The sequence below is a fragment of the Larus michahellis genome, chromosome 6 (assembly GCF_964199755.1).
Source record: "Larus michahellis chromosome 6, bLarMic1.1, whole genome shotgun sequence".
In the NCBI taxonomy this organism is placed as follows: domain Eukaryota; kingdom Metazoa; phylum Chordata; class Aves; order Charadriiformes; family Laridae; genus Larus; species Larus michahellis.
The window spans coordinates 22,321,644-22,342,103 of record NC_133901.1 but is presented as its reverse complement, the minus strand read 5'-3'; the positions used below and the strand labels follow the sequence as shown (position 1 = coordinate 22,342,103).

The window sequence follows — 20,460 nt, the reverse complement described above, 5'->3', positions numbered from 1 at the left end:
TTTGAGAAGGAATAAAAGCTTTATGAAGCTCTGCAGAATAATTTTCACAGGTTTTTTTTCTTCATTCAACAGAGTGTGCTGAAGTGGCTATATTAAATTAGTGTTTTTCACGTTGGCCTATTACCTGCCAAAGAGTGCTTTAGGTTGGACCTTCCAGGAAAACCGAAACGTCATTTGGCACATTAATAAATGTTATTATAACCTAAAGTTAGTGATTCCTTAAATTATCTTCCATCAGGGGAGAGGCAGGTGAAGTAATCAACAAGAGAACATTATCTCAGGGAAAAAAAGAAGTGGGGGGAGGGGGAGGAAGAGAGAAAAATGAAAAAGCATTCTTTAATGGTTTCCTCCTTCCTTGCTTTTGTTTGTTAGAGTCTCCATGACAAGCTTCAGAGCGGATATTGGAAGGAAAAACTTCTCCAAATGTTTGACAGTGTGTAAATTAGGGACTAGCAGTTTGGCTGGATAGTCTTCCACACAGGTGTAAATCAGGTTCATTATAGAGCAGAGTCTTTGTTTGTACTGGATAAGTGACATGAGTATTGAAGCATGAATTTCATCCTGACCCTTCTACTATAAACGTGCCTAGAAATGAGCTATTTAACTTCTCCTGTTCCATTTATATAAAAAGAGATCACAGAAAGATTGAATGTCAGCTACATTCAGGATGCTCCTGAATCCAATCAGGGGTTGGATTGGGCCTCTTATGCCATTTTACTCTTACTGGTCAGGAAACTGTACTGAAATTCTCACTACTCTTATTAGAGTTGCCACTGCTGCGTTTGTCTGTCTAAAGCATCTCCTAGATAAAAGGAATTTAGCGCCACAGTTTTGGCACTTCTCAAACTGTTTGGGTGTGAGGAATATGTCTTGGTCCCTTTTCAGCATGGCACTTGCAGAAGCCGTGATGCTGTGAACTCCTTTCGTCTCAGCGGACACTGAATTCCTTTTAGAGAACATTTGATTCAGATTTTAGAAAGAAAAAGTGGGTGTTAATTCTCATAAGGTTTGGTTCATTAGTTTCTTCCTCTTTTACAAAATATGCTATAGTATCGATTGCAAAGAGAATGCAGGAATGAGGCCAAGAAAGAAAGAAAAAAAAAAAAAAAAAAGGAAAAAAACCCAAACCAAAACAAACCAAGTTTCTTTCCTGCTGTTGCATTTTATTTGATTTTAATAGCCAATAGGTGTATGTTAAATGTGTTTACTATACATTTATATCTTAAATTGGGGTCTGTTTTTCACTTTAGATTAATTCTTATTATGGGTCTCATCTCCCTTGTTCTAATTATCTAAAATGTTTCCATTTCTGTCATTGCAGAGCAGAGAAGATTAGCAAAATACAGACTATACCTGGCTGTTTGGATATTGCGGTTGATTGTGTTCCTTTAGAACATCCAAGTATGATTCCACTTTATAATTAATTATTATAATTAAAAAGGAAATTGTCATAGGCTTTCCAGCTTGCTGCATTGAAACAGTTCTGGTAGAAGTGTCCGTTGTTGTATAGAAAAATGTTTGCAGGGGAGTGTTCTTGTTTTGTTTTCTTGAATTATACCATTCTTTGTTTCATCCCATACCTGGCCAGATATACCCCAGGAATACGGAACACCACACACTGAACCCGCATGTGATAAAAGTCCAAGGACCACTTTTTGGTCTCTAAGGGATTAGGCCAAAGAGCTGAATGGACTTCTGTAGCATGAGGCTAATAGCCCTGCACTGTTGATGGGCTGTGATGCTCGTATCCTCTGTGAATGGGACATGCAGCAGGTTTCAAGAATGCAGACTAGATGGAGGACTTGCTGCACTGAGTGGCCTCTGAATTAACTGCTAAGACAGATGCTTTTAGCTGCACCCTTTTATCTCTTTTTAAATTTTCTGTTTCACGGGACACATTTCTGTGACCCACTGTTGCAAAAAGCTCAGGACCATTGAATTTCTCTGAAATCTATCATCGCACATCTTTATACCATCTTCATATGGTATTAGATGAAAAAAATAGTTTCACTAAGATTTCAAAAGTAATTTTTATTTTTGCAATTAAAAGAAGCTGATAGCTCAAGGTAGGCAAAATGGTCCAAAGCACCTTGGACCTTTTACTGTTACCTTGGTGTGTGCTGTGGCCAAATGAAAGCCTGGCTTTAAAGGGTGTGTGCTAGTAAAGTGCCCATTTCCTGTGGAAAGTCAATAAAAATTCCCTCACTCTAAGGAGTAACAGCTTAAATGTTTCTTTGGTATGGGGAAAATTTGTCTTACTCTGAATAAGGCTGCAAAATAAGTTAAAAACTACCAGAAAACTTCCATGCTGTAGGATTCATTGAAGTCTCCGTAAAAACTCTTCTTGACTTCAGCCAGCTCTGAAGGAAGCAGTAACCAGTTCTGTTACAACACCTTCTTCCCACCCAAAATAAGTCATGCTAGGCTAGTGCTAAAATCCTTTATTGCCAAGAAAAGCCACCGAAAGGAAGTTGGCCAAAGATCTTGTCAAGAATTTGCTGGTATGATTGTGGCTCTAGGGACTGGCACTACCCTGCTTCACATTAGCATCAATTTGCATTAGACAACAGAAGTAGATCTTTGTTTTTATAAGACTTTATTTGCTATAGCTACAACAAGAGCTGGAGCCAGTGGCATATCAGAGGATGTTGTCTGACAGTGATTAACCTGAAACCAAACTTCTGCCTTATCTGCTGCGTGGGGGGAAGCCAAACTCGTGTAGCTCTAGCAAAGGGGGAGAGAGAAAAAGCTTCCTGAAGGTCCCACCTGTGCTGCGTGGTCCCTGCTTGTTGTCCTTTGTGCTGGAATGTCAGGGCCCCGAAGCTGGGAATAGGGCTGGGCTTTCCCCCTGCTTTCCCCCATAAAATACGTATTAAAACTCTGAACTGTGAGGCCCCATTCTTGTGGAAGGCATTGTGAAGAGTAGCTTGTAGCCGAGCACCATGCAGCTGGTGACAAATGGGACTGTTGCCCCCGTGTGTGTCTGTGCAATGGGAGTGCGGCACAGAGAGACCAGACGTTCACAACTGGCTGCAGGAGCCTGCGTTTCCAGCTGGCTTATTCCTGTTATTGTTGCCTCTTCTCACATTCTACAGGCTATCGCTGCTCTCCCGTCTGAGCTATTGGTATTTAAAAACTTCATTTATTACTTACTACCCTTTCTGTGTTCAGTTCAACGCTATTTGTATTTGCCTGTGGATTTTCTACGGGCTACTGGAAGTGGAGAGCACAGAAAGTCTGCAGAGAGGCCTTAGCACCGTGTTCTAATCCTTCAGTTGGTCACTGGATTTCTCTAATGAAACCCAAAGTTAATGATGTTCAAAACCAGACATGATCAGAATGCTTATAAATCAAGTTTGAGGGGCAGCTGGCCAAATTATAAGACGTAACATTATCCTTGTATTTTAAGATGGGTTGCCTGAGTTTTGCCCAAACAGAAAGCTGCTCAGCTTTGTAGGCCAAAAGCAGTGAGCAGAGTCTCCCAAGTCCTGGGAATGTTAGTAGCAGAAGAGCAAATCTTCAAAAGTTTGTATGTGACCCTAAGTATCTTCGTTGACGAACAGAGGAATCTGAGTGATTGTCTACAGGGAACTATTGCTGGCGCTGGGGAGAATAAACCTTCCCAAGGCTTCTCTACAGCAGGCGGTGGTCACTTCTGCCTGATAAATACAAGTGATTTAATTTAGCTGTTCCCTTTCAATGCTGCTAATTTTGATTGGGAAAGGCAAAAGTTTTCATATATGGATCTTTCCAGCTTAATTCAGGAGCTATGCCTGTTGTCTGCGTGTACAAGTCAATTGGACACGTTTGTATTTTGGTGGGCAGCAGGCTGGGAAGAGTTTTCGGTGTCTATTTGAAAGAAAGCAAAGAGAAACCACCCTGCTATAACTGGCATAGAGCCGCTTCTCCCCCGGCTGTTTGGGCTGCAGAGGACCTGCGCTAGCCTGGAACTGCCAGTTTCCTCTTGTAATAGTTTAGAAGGAAGTAAAATTGAGCAGAGTGTATACAAGGGATCACTGGCTTCTTTAGGCTTCCTCATCACAAACTGGTAGGCTTTTGCTGGGGTTTTTCTGGGGTTTGAGAAATGAATTTGCAGGCAGGACTTTCAAATTGTTTTCCCCAGAAATAGCTCGGGATATCGCTAGGTTGGTGACCCTTCTCAGCTGCTTTTGTGCAAACAGCCCTTGAGTTCCCCATGCTGAAGTTAAGTGTCTCACTGATTTAATGGCACAGGCAGACAGAGTATACTCTATCCGGTTTTAATCTCTCCCTGTCTGGGTGACAGAGTGCTTATTTTCATCTTCTGTTTCTTGGTCTGATTTCTGTTATCCCAGTTGCCTCATATAATTAATCTAGTTCTGCACTACTTGTTTCTTCATTTCATTTACTGTTATTAGATAATAGAAAAACTTAAATGAGATACTGAGTTGTAAAATTAATTAGAAACAGCATCACATCAGTATATTTAGTTGAAACTGTCCATATACCAACGATGCTGTTATGCCATCAGATACCGTGTGTGTCAAAAGAGGTACTCAATGCTGTACTGTTTAACTCAAGTGAGATAAACCGTTTAAGGATGATACACTGTAATTGTTCTGAGGTAATGTGGATGCAATTTTAATGCAGGATTTGACCCGTTTCATCTCAGTGTTACTTGCTCTTTGCAAGTTAAGGCAGGATTTTACTTGTTCTATCCCAATATTACATATTCTTAGTAACAAGACTGTAAAAACAAACATAATATGTGATGGTTTTCTTTTCTGTTCTTTTGAAGACTGCGTAACTTCGTCTTTTATTCCAATCAAGCCATTTAATGACATAAAGGAGCATCAACCTACAGTGGAAGTTGAGGAATTTGTACAGGAATCCACAAAATATTCTCGACCTTACAGAGTATACAAGAACCAAATATACATATATCCAAAACACCTCAAGTATGATAGCCAAAAATACTTCAACAAGGTACAGTATGTGACCAGTTCAGGCCAACGTTGGGTAGTAGTGTACTGTATGAGCTCTCACTGAAATGAAGGAGCGCTCATCCTAAAGGAGGATCTTTGATCTTTTTCAGTTTTTGCAATCATATAACATTGGTACAATGTTAATGAAATGAATCTATGGATTAATTTTAAGTTTGTATTAGTGATTCAAAGGGAGATAATGTGGTAATAGCTTTTTCACAATTTTCAGAAGGGCTGTATTTTAATGAAATGATGTGTGCAGAGAAAATTAATCTGGATAATGTTTGTAGTTCTTAAACGAAACTTGTACTACTTGCGTTTTCATGGTGATCGAAAATTAATTAAGGACAAGACACACGTAAGTGCAGGTGACCTTATAACCTACTTCTACAGAGTCAGTTTGAGGCCTGGCTTGCATTTTACCAGTTCTTGTTGGAAATACTATTTCTAGTGATATCACTGTGACTTAAAGGCATTTTAAATGTTGATACACCATCTGCATGTTTCTCCTAGATTTTGAAAACAGCTTATTTCAGCCCTTATAGTTTTTAGGGGTACCCCATTTTTGATCTAAGCTTTAACACGTTCCTGTCTTCTCAGGCACGGAATATAACAGTGTGCATTGAATTTAAAAGCTCTGATGAAGAAGGAGCGAAGCCACTGAAGGTGAGCCACAAGAGTATATTCAGAGAACAGTGTTTCTGAGGACATTACTTAGAAAACCTAAGAATCAGGGTTTTACTAACCTGGAACAATTAAAGAGTGAACGTTGTCATGCATCCTTCTACATATGCACTGTGGTTCTGTTTGATCCCAGCTGGTCATAATGATTCCAGCTCACAGTGCCATTTTGCAGTGCCAGCTTTCTGGCTGGCAGACCATATCTGGCCAGACAATGTCAGAAAATGTAGCCATTTTTTACTGTGCAAGTCTTTTATTCTAAAATTTATCATTTACCCTCCATTTCTGATTGATCTCAGGACACTTGGTTGAAAGACTGAGGCACAAAATTAAAAGAAACTTAGACTTAATTCTTAACTTTGCTATTGATGAAGGGCTGTTGCGTAGTATTTTAATGTAGTTTCCCCACGAATGAATAAAGTTACCATCACTCAATAATCAAGAGCCTCCAGACTGGACACTGCCAGCAAGGAGACTGTTAACTGGTGTACCTTTTGTAACTTTGAAAAGTCAGTAAAGGCATTGTATTGTGTATTGAACTGCATAAAAGTGAAATAGCTTTTGTAAAGCTTTTTGCAGAAAACTCTGAAATTGATAACAGCAAGGAAGTAGTCTAATGAGTCTGCCTTGTTTAGCAGACTGTAGGGTAATTTTCACAGAATCGATGGACTTTTACTGGAAGTGTGTATAAAAAAATTGCAGGTTTGAGCACTTAAAATATTTCTTTTAATATTTGATCAAAGCAATTATCAATGTTTCATGATATTGTTTTCAATGTACATGCATATTAGATATACCAAGACTAGTATCATCAGCAGAATTTCACAATGTAATTAAAGCATGTTACTTTTACCAGTGTATTTATGGGAAGCCAGGTGGACCATTATTTACAACAGCAGCCTACACCGCTGTGCTACATCATTCCCAGAATCCTGATTTCTATGATGAGGTCAGTCTGCTTTTTCTTTCATTGTGTGCCAATCCCACATGTTTGCCAGTGAGACAGAAAATTATGTGTAAAGAATAGTTCTGTTACAATTGGTTGTGTATCTGGATGGGCCTGTGTTACATCGATTTGCATACAGTCTAATGTTTTGTTTTCTTTTTTTTTTTTCCTTAAATCGAGTCAGTGAGTCCTCCTTTTCTAAGATGTTCTGAGTACAGTTAAGATGCTGTAGAATTAATTAGGAACAGTCTAGCTCTCTAAAATGCATGTCTGGATTACATTAAATGTCCAGCTGCATTTCTGAATTTAATGGAAACGGTAAACATTATGATAAAGGGTGGAGCCAAATGTCAGAACAAATCCCCCTCTGAGATATAAGATCTGCATTGGGGCATTTTTGTTGATTCAGTGGTCTGAACAGAATGTACGGTGACGTGTAGTGGCTGCAGCAAGTCATTTAGCTGGTGCTTTTGAGGATGCAGCTATAGAATAGAGTTCAGACGTGGGCCTTTGCCAAATGTTAGTCGCACATGCCTGTTTATGTCTCACCAACACCACATATTGATTCCCCAGGCTTTCTGCAGGTGAACTTAATTTCACCCTTTCAGAGACTACGGTGTTTGATGGCCTGTGAATGTCACGTCTCTGTTCTGGATTTTCCACTATTGCTTTATGTGTAGTGATAAGGCTGGCAAACAACATTAGTATATAGCCAGCATTTTCCAAACTGTTGGCTTTATCTTGGAAAAACTTCCTTTTTCAGTTAAAATTTACTTTGATAAAATGGCAGGGGCAAGACCAGCAGATAATGTACAACTACATGTGAAGTATCAATTTTAAGATTCATGTTTAGGAACTGAGGTGGAATTTAAAGCATTACATCTTCAGAGATCTTGAACCCCCTCTGCTACTCTGTTGCGAGCAGTGTTTCGCGTTTAACGCATCTGAAAATGTTCTTCATGTGATGCTAGTGAGCCATCTGGTTTGGGCAGATTACTTGCAAGTTGAATGAAGAGCTGAATTCAGATGTTATTAGCAGATTTGGCTGGAAGAGGTGTGCACCTGTCCTAAATGTTCCTAGTACAGCAAGCGCAGTCTTTAAAAGAATGTAGTATTTTATCAAGAAAGTTGTCTTAATCTCCATGTCTGAATGCCATTTTGTATCTTTGTTTATGGTATTAGATTCTTACCCATAAGCTGATTTAACACTGGAAGCATTTATCAACAATCTCTAAACTTTAAGCGTAGGATTAGCTTGGATAAACTCTGTCATAGCTCACAAGGGCAAGGGGTCTTTTATTAGTTCCTATGGTAACATGTTTTGATTACTTTGTATTTTTATTCCGATAGGTTAATAATAATACCTCACACCCAATCTGTAGGGATTCATGGATGACATGATACAGGATTTAAGATTGATCAGAAATCGTAAATACAAATTTATTTTTGTGTCAGCCTTTATTACTTGGGCTTTGCCATGAAATGATGATGAAGCAGCAGCAGAAGTGTCATTTTGGTTTTTAGGTTGGTCATCCTGAAAATATGGGAATGGTGGTGGCTATTTATGGCTGCTAGAGCGCAGGTGATCACTTCTTAGCAATTTCTATCACTCTTTAGTTCTGTCCTCTTTCATCTTACGCTCTTTCATCATAAATGCAAATATTCATCCACAAAACAGGGAGGAAAAAAGCTGGTTTTAAGTGATGGATGATCATCCTAAACAATTTCCTTAAGAGAGCATCTATTACCCATGCACACAAACATTAGCCAGTAAAGGCAGGCTGTACTTAGACCTCTGTGTAGAGAGAGATGTCAGTCATTGAGACCATCTCTGATGCTTTGTTTAATCAATTTTTAAACTAAAGTGAGGTGTAACATTTTACATTTCAGGTGAAAATTGAACTTCCCACTCAACTCCATAAGAAACACCACATTCTGTTTTCATTTTATCATGTCACCTGTGACATAAATGCAAAAGCTAATGCCAAAAAGAAAGAGGCTCTGGAAACACCAGGTACCTGTAGTAGAATTACTTTCAATTATAAATATAAATGATGTATGTTCAAATAAGGCTTGCAGAATTTCTGGCTGGGTATTATTGTCTTCCATTGAACTTGAGAAGCTTGTTTTTCCAAAGTCATATTGATTTGTTCTCGTGCACAGTGGGATATGCGTGGCTTCCTTTGTTGAAAGATGCCCAGTTAGCTTCCCAAGAACACAACGTGCCGGTGGCAAGCAGTCTGCCTCCCAATTACTTGAGCCTTCAAGAACCAACTAGTGGAAAGGTATTAATTCATACTTTCATATTATTCAGGTGTCACAGAGTGTTTATTTGCAGATGTTTTACATGAGATCAGATTTGCATTGGCACTTGCCTGGAAGTGTAAACAATAAATAGGGCATGTGTTTTAGAATATTCACATGCATATCAGTGAGTATATAAGCTAATATATGTACCACTGAATTGAGAGTTGTATGTTGCTGATTCACAGGTGTATACGGGAAAAAGCGTATTTTGTAATTGTGTATTCTGCAGTATTATACCTAACTTTTCCAAAATGTGAATGAGGCTGGTCAAAAAGAACTCTTTTCACGAACTCAGGCCATATGACATTCATTCTCCAGCGGACGTGATCCACGATCATGATTCATTCTCCAGTTTGGTGGAGAATGATATCATATCTTCCCACTGATCCTGTCCAACTTGGATTATTTCTGCCTCCTTGTGTTTGTTTTACTATTGTCATGAGGACAGGGTGGGGCAGCAGTCTGGTCTCTCGAATGATAACCTTTGTGGGCCCAGGCTGAAAAGTGGGTTTGTATTGAAATAACTCTGTGGTTATGGAAGCACAGTAGCCAGTAGAATTCATGTAAGCGCACATGCAAAGCTACACAGTGAAATTTTGATGCAGACTTGAATAAGCAGGAAATAAGTGGGAAAACGTATTTTTATTTGGTTTTGTTTTAATAGCAGATCGGCTGTGACGTAAAATGGGTAGATAGTGGGAAACCACTTTTCAAAGTCTCTACTTTTGTTGTATCAACAGTAAATACTCAGGTAAGTGGAATTTCCTTTTGGCTCTTACCTGTTTACAAACAAAAAGTGTCAAGGAGTGTCTGAAAGAGGTTTTAAAATCTTCTATGAATTTGTATCTCTAACATTTAAATGTTATTTGAATGTAGAAGGGCAAGATGACAATGACAGAATATACAATTCAAGCAAAAATATAAATTATGTAAGATTATACCAACAGAAAAATCATGGAATATCAGTATAAACAGCAAGAAAATAAGTAGTGAGCACCAGGAAGAAAAAAAAAATCTGGCCGTTGAAATCCCTTAGATTGTGAGGAAAAAATTAATTGCCTGCAACACTGAAAACAGAGTGGTCAAAGCACCTAGAAATAAGTTGTATATAGCTAGCTGCGCTGGCCAATGGGCTGAGCTAAATAAGTTGACCTGCCTTTCTGTATCCTATGTCTAAGGTGGTAGGGACCAAGTGAGTTCCTCAGTATCGCGGGTGATTGCTGTAACCAATTTATGGAGCTGAACTCTAATCCTTTCTATAATATACATTAATGTGCATGTTTGTCATTTTAGGATCCATACCTGAATAACTTTTTCCATCAGTGCCAAGAAAGGGAAAAGGATCTATCCCAGCCTCCTACCTCAAACTTTATCAATTCCTGTAAGGTAAAGTAACCTGTAGCTGTGCTAGAAAATTGTATTTAGGGCTTTGTCTCAACTGATCCATTACTGCACAATTCTAAACATGGCGTAGACTTACCAGGAGGCAACGGGTCCATGACAACTCCAGTTAGACTTACTTGATGTGACAGATGGTCACAGAGCTGTCTCCCATCCCTTCTTATTTAGAGTATGGCTGCATCTGCCCCATCGACTTCAATAATCCAGCCTATGCCAAGCCTCAAATCCTGTTAAAAGGTGGTGGAGTGTTGCTCTGTTGCTCTAGGAATGTCTGGGAACCAGTCCTCTACGTAGTTGTCCTGTTTTCCTACTGTATTCCACTTTACCTGCTGAAGCAGGAAAGCAAGTGGTCAACTTTCATTGCTCGTAGTGAAAATCTCGCATTTTCTTTCTTACATCTATTACAGAATTTGCTGAGGATTGAGAAGATCCATGTAATTATGAATTTTCTTCCTGTAGTCCTGAATCAACTCTTCTGGGTTTTGGTGCACAATAGTGATGATGAAGTTACAACAGCTGTGACCAGGTATCTGAGTATTTTGTGACCAGGTATCTGAATATTTTCTGTTTGAGGAAAAGAATTCATTCTAGAATGCAAATGTAGATTTTAGCCCAATTATAGTTGCTCTTACAAAGGCTGACTATGACACTTAGACTTTAGTAGGTGAAAATGCCTGCTTCCCCCTTAACAGAGGGCTCTGCGTGGTATCATGTGGCTGACTCTGGTACCAACCAGGAAATCGTTGGCGATGGTGGATGTGACTCTGTACCAGGAGGCAATACTAGGTAACAGTCTCATTCTTGAGGACTTCAGTGCTTCCTAACAAAGCTGAATATCAGTTTTGGTTTATATTTGGGTCTGAGGATGTGGAGTTTGGCATAGGAGGAACTTAGCATCCAATGCAGAGTCAAATAACCAGGTCAGGCTGTTCTGGGGCATTCTTTAATTAGAGTATATTAGCAATAACTGAAGAGCAATGGAGGCATTTTCCAGTGAGCAGGCAAACAGCTGGAATGATTTGCTGAGTCTCTCACCCATCACATAATGAAATTGTCTTTATTGATGCTGTTAATCAGGGCAGCAGGAAAAAAAAAATACTGGAGAGATTATTATTGGTCTCTGTAGAAGGGCAGAAAGTTGCACTGCATTTTCTTCTGACCGTAGTGGTGTTTTTGTTGTACTTCTGCCAGTAGCTAAACATGGGGACTACACTACAACTAGTAGGAAAAAAATGAGAACTGTCCTCAGCAACCCTGTTAGACTGATCTGCTGTCAGTATATTTCCTTTCTTTCCACAGATTGTTTTTCAGAATTAGTTCCTGAAGAAAGATTAATTAGGAAAACCTAAAGGAGCAAGGAAGCAAAATTCCTCATCTTAGCCTTGGAAAACTGGAGTTTAGATATCCTTTATCAAAGGATCATGGCACCTAAACATTAGGATTGGAAGACTGTTTCCTTCTAAACGTGTGATTTCATCACTGCATCATCACTTGCAAAGGCAGAGAGGCAGTTGGACCTTTGGTCAGGACCCGTTTATGTCCAACAAATCAACTGATGTTAAGGCTAGATAGAGAGAATGAAGAATTGTGTCCTAAGCTAGAATTTCACTATCGGTTACCAAACTGGAAAGAAATGCTATAGAAGAAGAAGCTGTTTAAAAAATAGTTTTAATGATTAGATGAAAAAATGGAAGGATGTTAATTTATTCATGCTTCAGATTTTGGCTATATACCCACCCAGCCAAAAAAAAAAAAGAAAAAAAAGAAAACGATTCTCAGTGCTTTTCTTGTATGTGTGGTAGCTTTTGTGCTGGTAGAGTTGATGTCAACGGGAATATGCACGTCTGCTCTGTGTGCCATTCATTGATGTGTCCTATATATACACACATTGTATTTTTTTCTGAATAGCTTGAAGCAGCTTGTGTTGAACATATTAAAGCAACAACAACAGAATGAGAGCATAGATTGGCTTATGTGTTGGGGAGAAAACATTATTCCTTTTATGCTCTCTCGTGGTTATTTACTTGTCTGGGGGCCCAGTCACGTCATCATTTCTCTGTCTCATCTTTGCCAGAACTCATTTTAATTTCAAATCCGAATAAAGGCGGAAGGATAGGAATGGGCACAACTGATTTTGTCATAGCTTTTGTGTTTTGCTGCAAGTTTTACTTCTACTAGCAACAAGAAATGATATATATGAAAAATACTGACTTAAAAGAATTACAAAGCTTTTGAATCCAATAATAAGAATTGGCAGTAAGCACTCAAATCACCAAGCTAGTCAAAATGACTACTTGTATGTGGACCACAGTCAGGCACATTAATAATCTGTTTCAGTCATACTGTTATTATGCATACCCCTGAATCTGAGATGCAGTTCACTAATTTTTGACCTTTGAGAATCATGAACTGTTTCCTCCCCATTTTTTTAACATACGAACAAGATCATAAAATTGCAGAGTCTTTTCTAATTAAGTATTTTGAAAAAATGAGATCCCAGTACTCAAAAAGATAAAAGATATCTCATGGTTAAGTTCAAGAAGACTTCTTGCTCAGACTGGTGGTTTCTGAAACAGGATGATCTCAAATAAGGATGGCCCAGGTACAAATTGAAGAGAAAACTTTGCTGAAACACTTGGTCTCAAGTGGTGCCATCTCTGCTGTTAATAGAAGCTCAGGTTGGGAGAGTAGTGGGTGCCAGCACGACCCAGGCAATTTTCTTCCATGTTGCTGATCACGAAGCTGATCTGCAGAAGCTCAGAGCGTCTGTGGTTGCACCAAGTGTCCAGCCTGTCCCTGCTGCGCAGTAATGAGAGGGTGCTGTGCTCAGCCTTTTGTTCCCGAGTGCTTGGGCACTCAGGCTGGGGCTGAGTGAGGCTCTGGGCACACAGTGCAGGAGAGGGGCATGCTCAGGCTTGAGCTTAGGCTTGTGTTTGTCTCTGATTAACAGAGCTGTCACAAGCAAATTATCGGAGCTTTACAGAATTATCAAAATCTGAAAGAACCTGACAAGTAGAATTCCCAGAGAAAGAAGCTCTTGTCTTTCTGATTCATTAACATACTATAATTTTTCTTATTCCTAATCATCCAAGGTCTTGTATAAGCTTTAGTTAGTTAATAGTTTTCTTTTGTTGTAATGTCAGTACAGTTATAATCATTAAAACTGGGTGCATTTTGTTAGACAAATGGAGGGCCCAAGGAGTGACTGGTTTTTCCCATTGGGACAGTTTCTGTACACGCTGTTCATTGTTTGGATCACATCCCTTATGGACTGTTTTAAATAAGGTTACAATAACAGAACAATGTGAGGCATCAGATTAAACTCTCTGCCTTATGACACAAACCAGCTCAATTTTTATTTTTTTTTATCTTGCAGGGTTCTTACTAACATTGTTGCTAAGTGCCATGAAGAACAACTAGACAACTACATCAGTTCTTATGTGACGGTATGATTGCTGTTACACTGTTAACTATTTTGTGGGGGGGAGTTTGGTTTTTGCTTTTCTGGGCTTTTTTCCTGTTTACTATTAGTGGTACTTGTTTGTAGCTTTCTCTGCATTTGCATCATAGCTTTCTGCCACTAGCAGGCTGGGTGACTTTGGTTAGGAAACCAATGTAAGATTTGCAAAAGGCTGCGTCAATTCTCCTCCTCTGCCTTAAGTTTCTTGAGTCACCTTGAACAAATGAGACTGCTTTAAGGCCATCCTGTAGAGCAGCGACACTCCATGGAGGGTCCTTCTCTACCAGGCTCGGCTGCGTCCTGGCTTGGAGCCTTACTCTGAGGATGACAAAGGGCTGCTCGTGGTTCCTCTGCATGGTGCAGCTTACTTTCCATAGGACACCAAGTTGAGCACAGGAGGAGGAAGCTGCAGTGCACTCTTAAAGGGTACTGGCATGTGGGAGGGACAATTCCCCATAGTTGGCTGATGACTAGAGCTTACATTTTAGAAGCAAGACCTAGTGCAAATGCACTTCCAGTGAGCTTCTAGGAGTGTAGGCTTAGCGTCATTCTTTGTGAAATGCTGTTAAACTGAGAATTTCCCACCTTGCAGGGTTTGAGGGGAGAGAAGGGGGAGATAAAATAGTGAAAGATCATGAGACTTCAGCTGGACAGATACCAGTGAGAGGCAATTAATGTAGTTTGCTCACAGTTTGCAGCATTTCTCTTGACTGTAATGAGATTTATCACATTTAAATATCTGGCCAGCTGTATTACACACATACAGGGTTGCCCTCATTGTAGTTGAAAAGGATCCATAAGTGATAATTTTTATGGAAGAGGTACTTCTGGGTGCTCTTCATGGTTGCAAGATGGCTACATGTTTTTTTAGGAAGCTATAGCTTTTTAACTAAACTTTTGATTATTTTCTTAAATCATTATTTCATTTTCAAGATCCTGTGTCTTTTTGTGTGCTGTTGTACATAAATTATTTTCTCAGCTGTGGAGTTCAGATTCTTTTAACTTTTTCCTGTTTGCTCAGCTTTTTTCATCCATTATTGTTTTGAAGAAGAGAGTGTATATATGGATATGTTCTGTGTATGGAGTTTGGCTCCAGGCAAGCTGTACTATTACTTAAAAAGCCAAAGAAGTGACCTCTTTAAAGATGATCTCCTTGTTATCTGTATCAACTGAATATGCATTAAATGACTATGAATAATGCTTTTGGCTAGCAACTATCTCATCAATAGCATGTTTGGGTAACAGCTTTATAAGCTGAGAATTTTATGAAGAAGCATGTTTTTAAGTAGAAGAAGAAATTAACTGCTGTTACTGACATGGACAGAAAAATTAATAGACAAATGAACCTCATTTAAGGGTATTACAGGGTTTTTTTTCCCTGTCACTTGCCTTTATTTTTTCTCTCCCTTTTAACTGCAGGGGAGAGGATTGGAAAATTTTGTTCTAGTCTTACTAGATGAATCAGTAATGAGTAATGCATTATTTGTGGCATATCTATGAATGTTAAATTTATTAACTGATTTATGTATTTAAAGTAGCAGCATAGACGAGAATTGCAGATTATTAAAAGTATTGAGGTAGATATTTGCCATCACTTTGTCTCTTGGCCTGCTCTGGTTCAGTGGTGACAGTACTAATGGAGGTCATGATAGCAATGAGAGATCCCACACACTCATGGAAAGAAGCTATGAGTGAAAAATGTCTGTATCGGCTTCTGGCTGTCATAGAATCGTAGAATTGTTTGGTTGGAAGAGACCTTTAAGATCATCAAGTCCAACAGTTAATGCAGCACTGCCAAGTTACCACTAAACCATGTCCCTCAGCACTACATCTACATGGCTTTGAAATACCTCCAGGGATGGCGACTCAACCACTTCCCTGGGCAGCCTGTTCCAAAGCTTGACAAGCCTTTCAGTGAAGAAATTTTTCCTAATATCCAATCTAAGCCTCCCCTGACACAACCTGACACCATTTCCTCTTGTCCTATCGCCTGTTTCTCGGGAGAAGATACCAATCGCCACCTTGCTACAAACTCCTTTCAGGTAGTTGTAGAGAGTTGTAGAGATCATGATATTCTGATTTACTGTGCAACAAGTAGTTTTCATAACATACATTTCATTTGTCGATTATAAGCAATATGTGTGGCATAAGTTTTGGGGAGGGATTATTTTTTTTTAAATAAACTTTAGGAATAAAGTGAAAGCAAATACATTCCTGATGAACTCTGAAACTTTAGCATGTTCACAGGGAGAATAATGAAAATATGGTAGGAGTTAGCTTACTAAATGGGAAAACTGTTTTAATTTCAGTGTTGACAACTGTTGGTTGATATTTCCACAGTATGTATTTACTTTCATACTTCATGAAAGTATATCTTTACAGGTGATGCATCTCAGCATCTTAGTAGTCAAAGTTTTAGTCTCAAGTACTCTGATTTAAGCACAGAGGAATTCTGCTGAGGTCCAGCAGAACTGTTCAGATTCCAAAATAAATAACCTATGTAGCATTTTAATGTAGTTAATTAAATGGATATTAACAACTTTTCTAATCAATAACTTTTCAGAATTGCAATAGACACGTATTGTGGCTAAATAACTTTGAAATAACAGGTGATTATTAGGCCACACCAAAAGTCCATTTTGCCTGTTTTCCTTTTTCCAGCAGCAGTCAAAAGCCAATAACTGTTAAACTCTTTTATCCATCTATAAGGAAATGAATACCTACTTTAGAAATGCGGTTTGGGGAATAAGGAAGTTGAGAACTGTGAGTCACTCAGATGCAATAATAACACAAAATTACACTGACTTAAATAACTGGCCCCAGAAGTGTCAAACTGCATAGGAAGAAGCTTATGGCATCTGCTCTGGAAACAAGGCTGAATATTAATAAGATATTTTCAAGTGGCATTCCTTTCTTTTACCTACCTGGTTGAATTGAAAAAGTATTTCATCCCAACTGATGGACTGGCAGAGTTCTTGCTTTAGGGAAGAAGTAATGGATCCCAGTACCAAATTATTAGCTTAAAATGTTGAATAAAACTCATACTAGATTTATGAGTTCTGAGAAACTTACTTGGTAGATAAATTCCTGTCTTGAGGGCTTGATTTCTAAAAAGGGTATAGTTTTCCCCTTCTGTCAGCTCCAGTGGGTGCTCTACGCCTTTCAGGATGAAGAGTTTTTACCAGCTCTGACTAGCTGTTGCCCCTGGAAGAAAGGAGCAAGTGAAAGGTGGCCCTGACTAGGTGGGTGAAAAAACCCTCCGTACTTCCTCTGCTTGCTTATTCTTTTTTCTCCCTGGTGAAATGGCTTGAAAGGCAGTTTAGAGGTGTCAGGATCCTATACCCTATTGAAGAAATAAACCGTAGCACTGATTTTAAGCAGAAATTCCTCTTGATTCACATTAAGCTGAAATCAACAGGAAGTTGTGTTTAAAACTGGGATTTTGTAGGGGAGCAGTGTCGTGCCATTGTGCTAGGGGAATTAAACTTTATGTGGATCTGTTGTTCAGTCAAGATATTTCAGTGGCAAAGATTGTCAGCTCTTAGTGGTGTATAAATCACTTATCTTCTCCTACTGAGGTATTTTATATTTGTTTTAATGTACGTTTTGATAATTTTTACTATTCCTCTCTTCTTCAGTATGTGTTCAGGACCAAATCAGTTGAGGAAAGGACTGTCCATGAGGAGCTGGCCAAGAATATGACCGGTCTTCTGAAGTTAAATGACCAAGTAACAGTGAAACAGGTGTTAAAGGTGAATGATAGCTTGAATTAGGACATTTGTAGTTTTACTACTGGTTTTGTGCCTGAAACTCACTTGTCACGTCTCTTACTGCTCTCCTCTTTCCCTTTGTGAGCTTTGCACGAATCACATCCTGCAGCGATTCCACGGAACAGACTTATCAGACTTGATACAGTTTCTCAGCATAACACATTTCTCAGAATGCCGTGGTTTGCATAATAAAATTCCTCCTTTCTGTTACAGCGCAGTTTGAGTTGGAAACCTAATTTTGACACAATGTGGTATGAGCAATTACTTTTAGAATACTTTGTTTTAATTTTTATTTTGGAAGATGCAGGGAGAATATTCATCTGTAAGTAGGACATTTTTATCTGATTTCAGCTGCTGCCTTTGATTGACAGTAACCAAAATGAGAATGATTGAGGTTTCCTGAGGTTTCTCATGTCAAACCAGGTCTAAGAAATTCATACATGTGCAAGCCCCATCACCGAGCCTGGTATAAGAGCTAGCCAGTCCAGCTCAGGAGTGGCAAAAATACGTTCAACTGTTCAGAGTGAACCAGTTCCTATTCCTTGCACAGGGCACTGGGATAGCAAAAATAGGCAGAAAAGCTGGCCTGCAGGAAGCCTGAGCCATGCGAAATTACTTGTGGTTGGGTTTGCTTGGTTGTTTGGTTTTTTTGCAATTAGTAAGCTTTTTGAGTGTATTTGTTTCACATATCTCCTGAGATACATGACATATATCTCTCCTAAGTTATGTGAGGATACAGATTAATATCCTACCTGTTCACTATTATAAATGGTATTTGAAGAACCACTCTGTTTATCTGTCCTTTTCTGGGCCAAATTACCAATCTGCTGGAAGTAACAAAGCAGTTTATTCTCAGGTTCTGTTCTCTGAGGTTCTCTGCATGATGCATTTCTACCGGTTACCTGCAAACAAACAATGAAGCCAGTGCTCAGCAGGAACAGGAGGACTGTGGTCAGGGTGGTCACACAGAAGAGTGGTGATTGTGGGCTCCTTATTGCACAGAGCCACAGTCAGGAAGTGCCTGATATGACTTCAGCTCTCTTAAGGACATGATCAAAAGTTACTCAAATACATGGCACTTATGCGCTTTCATTTATCTGTCACATAGAGTTTATCATTGTGCATTACTGAGAAATGCAATCTATCTATAAGGAATGGTAATGCATTGTAAAGTATTTATCAGATAATCATTTTTCCTAATCTTTTTTTCCTTCTTTTGAACAGCATTCCTGGTTCTTCTTTGCAGTTATCTTAAAATCAATGGCACAGCACTTGGTTGATACAAACAAAACAAAGGTAAGTTTATACGTGATCTCAATTAAGCAGGCAATCAGTGTCTTAGGGAAAATATAAGATCCAGAATCCTGGGAAATACACATACCTGGACTTTTCTTCTTGACTGGTCAAAAAAAGAAACGCTGTTATACTTTGTAAAATATTGTTTTTACCCACAAAAAACATTACATTACCTAGTGGGCTCAAATCTATCCTTGCTTGTTCAGAACTGGTGGGCCAAAAATACAGTTGGATCAACTTTGTAATGGGTGAGTTAGAATGGAAAGAGAATTCTCTAATTTCGGCTGGTTACCCAACAGGTGATTATGCCTGACAGCAAATAAATGATCTAGAAACTCTGCTTTGAGCAAACCTTACATAGCTGGAGATCAGTGCTTTGACCTCTTTTCTCTATGATTATCAAAGATGATATTAGTATACTTGCATTGGAATCTGAGGATAAGATTTCCCACTTTCCTATGGACCGTATTCTTCCTTTGGGGATTTGTACTCAGAATAGATCTGTGGAACTCTAGGAATATTTTCCTTCTATGTTGAATGGCCTGTGGTTTATTGTCTTTATTCTTGGTCTGAATGTATTTTCAGGTTTATTGTGCAACATTGTACACTCTCAAGTGATGATCTATTCCCTGCTTAGGTTTCTCGAACTCAGAGGTTTCCAGAATCATTTCAAACTGAGCTGGATACACTTGTGATGGTCTTAGCAGACCATGTTGTTTGGAAGTACAAAGATGCTCTTGAAGAAACCAGGAATGCAAACTACAGCACTGCAAAATTTCTCAAGGTGAGATGTTGTGTTATTACAGCATATGCACTGATTTCCCCACACTTAATGCAAACTTGAGACTATTCTAGTCTAGTCAACGGGAATAAAATCAATTCTGAGTGAATGATGGCTCTGAGTGAATCCCAGCTAGGGATTGCAGTCCCTAGCTGGTAGGCTGACTCTGCAGGAAAAAAAATGTCAGTAACTGTAACACCAAGGCCATCAAAAATCAATTCTGAGTGAATGATGGCACTAAACACAAAATTTCCAAGTTTAGTGTTGACCTGTAGTTCAGTTTTTCTATGCCCTTGGGTCTTTGAGAATGCAAAAGCTTTATCTCAGTCTGCTTTAAAGCAATTCTGATTCATTTATATCTACTCTCTCAAAGAGCCCAAGTTTTCAAATTTTTACGGATTCTTACATTCAAATGGGTAAAAAGTTTGGTAAGAAATGAAACCGTAGTTACAGTTGAGCTGGTATTTTTTCTTTAAATACTATAGCTCTGAATGGCTGTGGGTGGATTAATATTTCCTAATCACAATACAAGTGGGCTTTTAGAAACCAGAATAAGGAAATTGCAAGTATTATGTGAAATAGTGTAACCTACCTTTTTAACTCTGTAATGCCCTTTCATTTACCAAACATAAGAAAATACACGCATGCTTTGGAAAAGTCACTAAAAGGGGTCACATTTTATTGTTTTGTCCTAATATTTCTCAGTCATTTTTATTTTCTCAGCATTGAGTCAGCTGGGAAAATTGCCATTCAATAAGTTGTGTGGACAGATACTTAATCTAGATTTAAACTGGACACACATGCACACCCCTTTCCATTAATGTAATGATGTATATTAATGATGTACAGAACAT

The 20,460-nt window shown here is 38.8% G+C and overlaps 1 protein-coding gene across 15 annotated transcripts in view; it reads left to right on the top strand.

The window, feature by feature from the left end:
* Positions 1-20,460, top strand: part of DOCK10 (dedicator of cytokinesis 10) — a 161,447-nt gene that overhangs the window by 102,730 nt on the left and 38,257 nt on the right. For 14 of the 15 annotated variants that reach the window (XM_074591139.1, XM_074591140.1, XM_074591137.1 and 11 more), the window contains exons 16-28: positions 1,322-1,401; positions 4,778-4,965; positions 5,565-5,630; positions 6,502-6,594; positions 8,482-8,605; positions 8,755-8,876; positions 9,563-9,649; positions 10,192-10,284; positions 10,707-10,825; positions 13,676-13,745; positions 17,398-17,511; positions 18,754-18,825; positions 19,463-19,609. In XM_074591139.1, coding sequence (XP_074447240.1) covers positions 1,322-1,401; positions 4,778-4,965; positions 5,565-5,630; positions 6,502-6,594; positions 8,482-8,605; positions 8,755-8,876; positions 9,563-9,649; positions 10,192-10,284; positions 10,707-10,825; positions 13,676-13,745; positions 17,398-17,511; positions 18,754-18,825; positions 19,463-19,609 — 1,375 coding nt within the window. The remainder of the gene's footprint in view (positions 1-1,321; positions 1,402-4,777; positions 4,966-5,564; positions 5,631-6,501; positions 6,595-8,481; positions 8,606-8,754; positions 8,877-9,562; positions 9,650-10,191; positions 10,285-10,706; positions 10,826-13,675; positions 13,746-17,397; positions 17,512-18,753; positions 18,826-19,462; positions 19,610-20,460) is intronic. The other variant, XM_074591133.1, reaches the window with a different exon arrangement.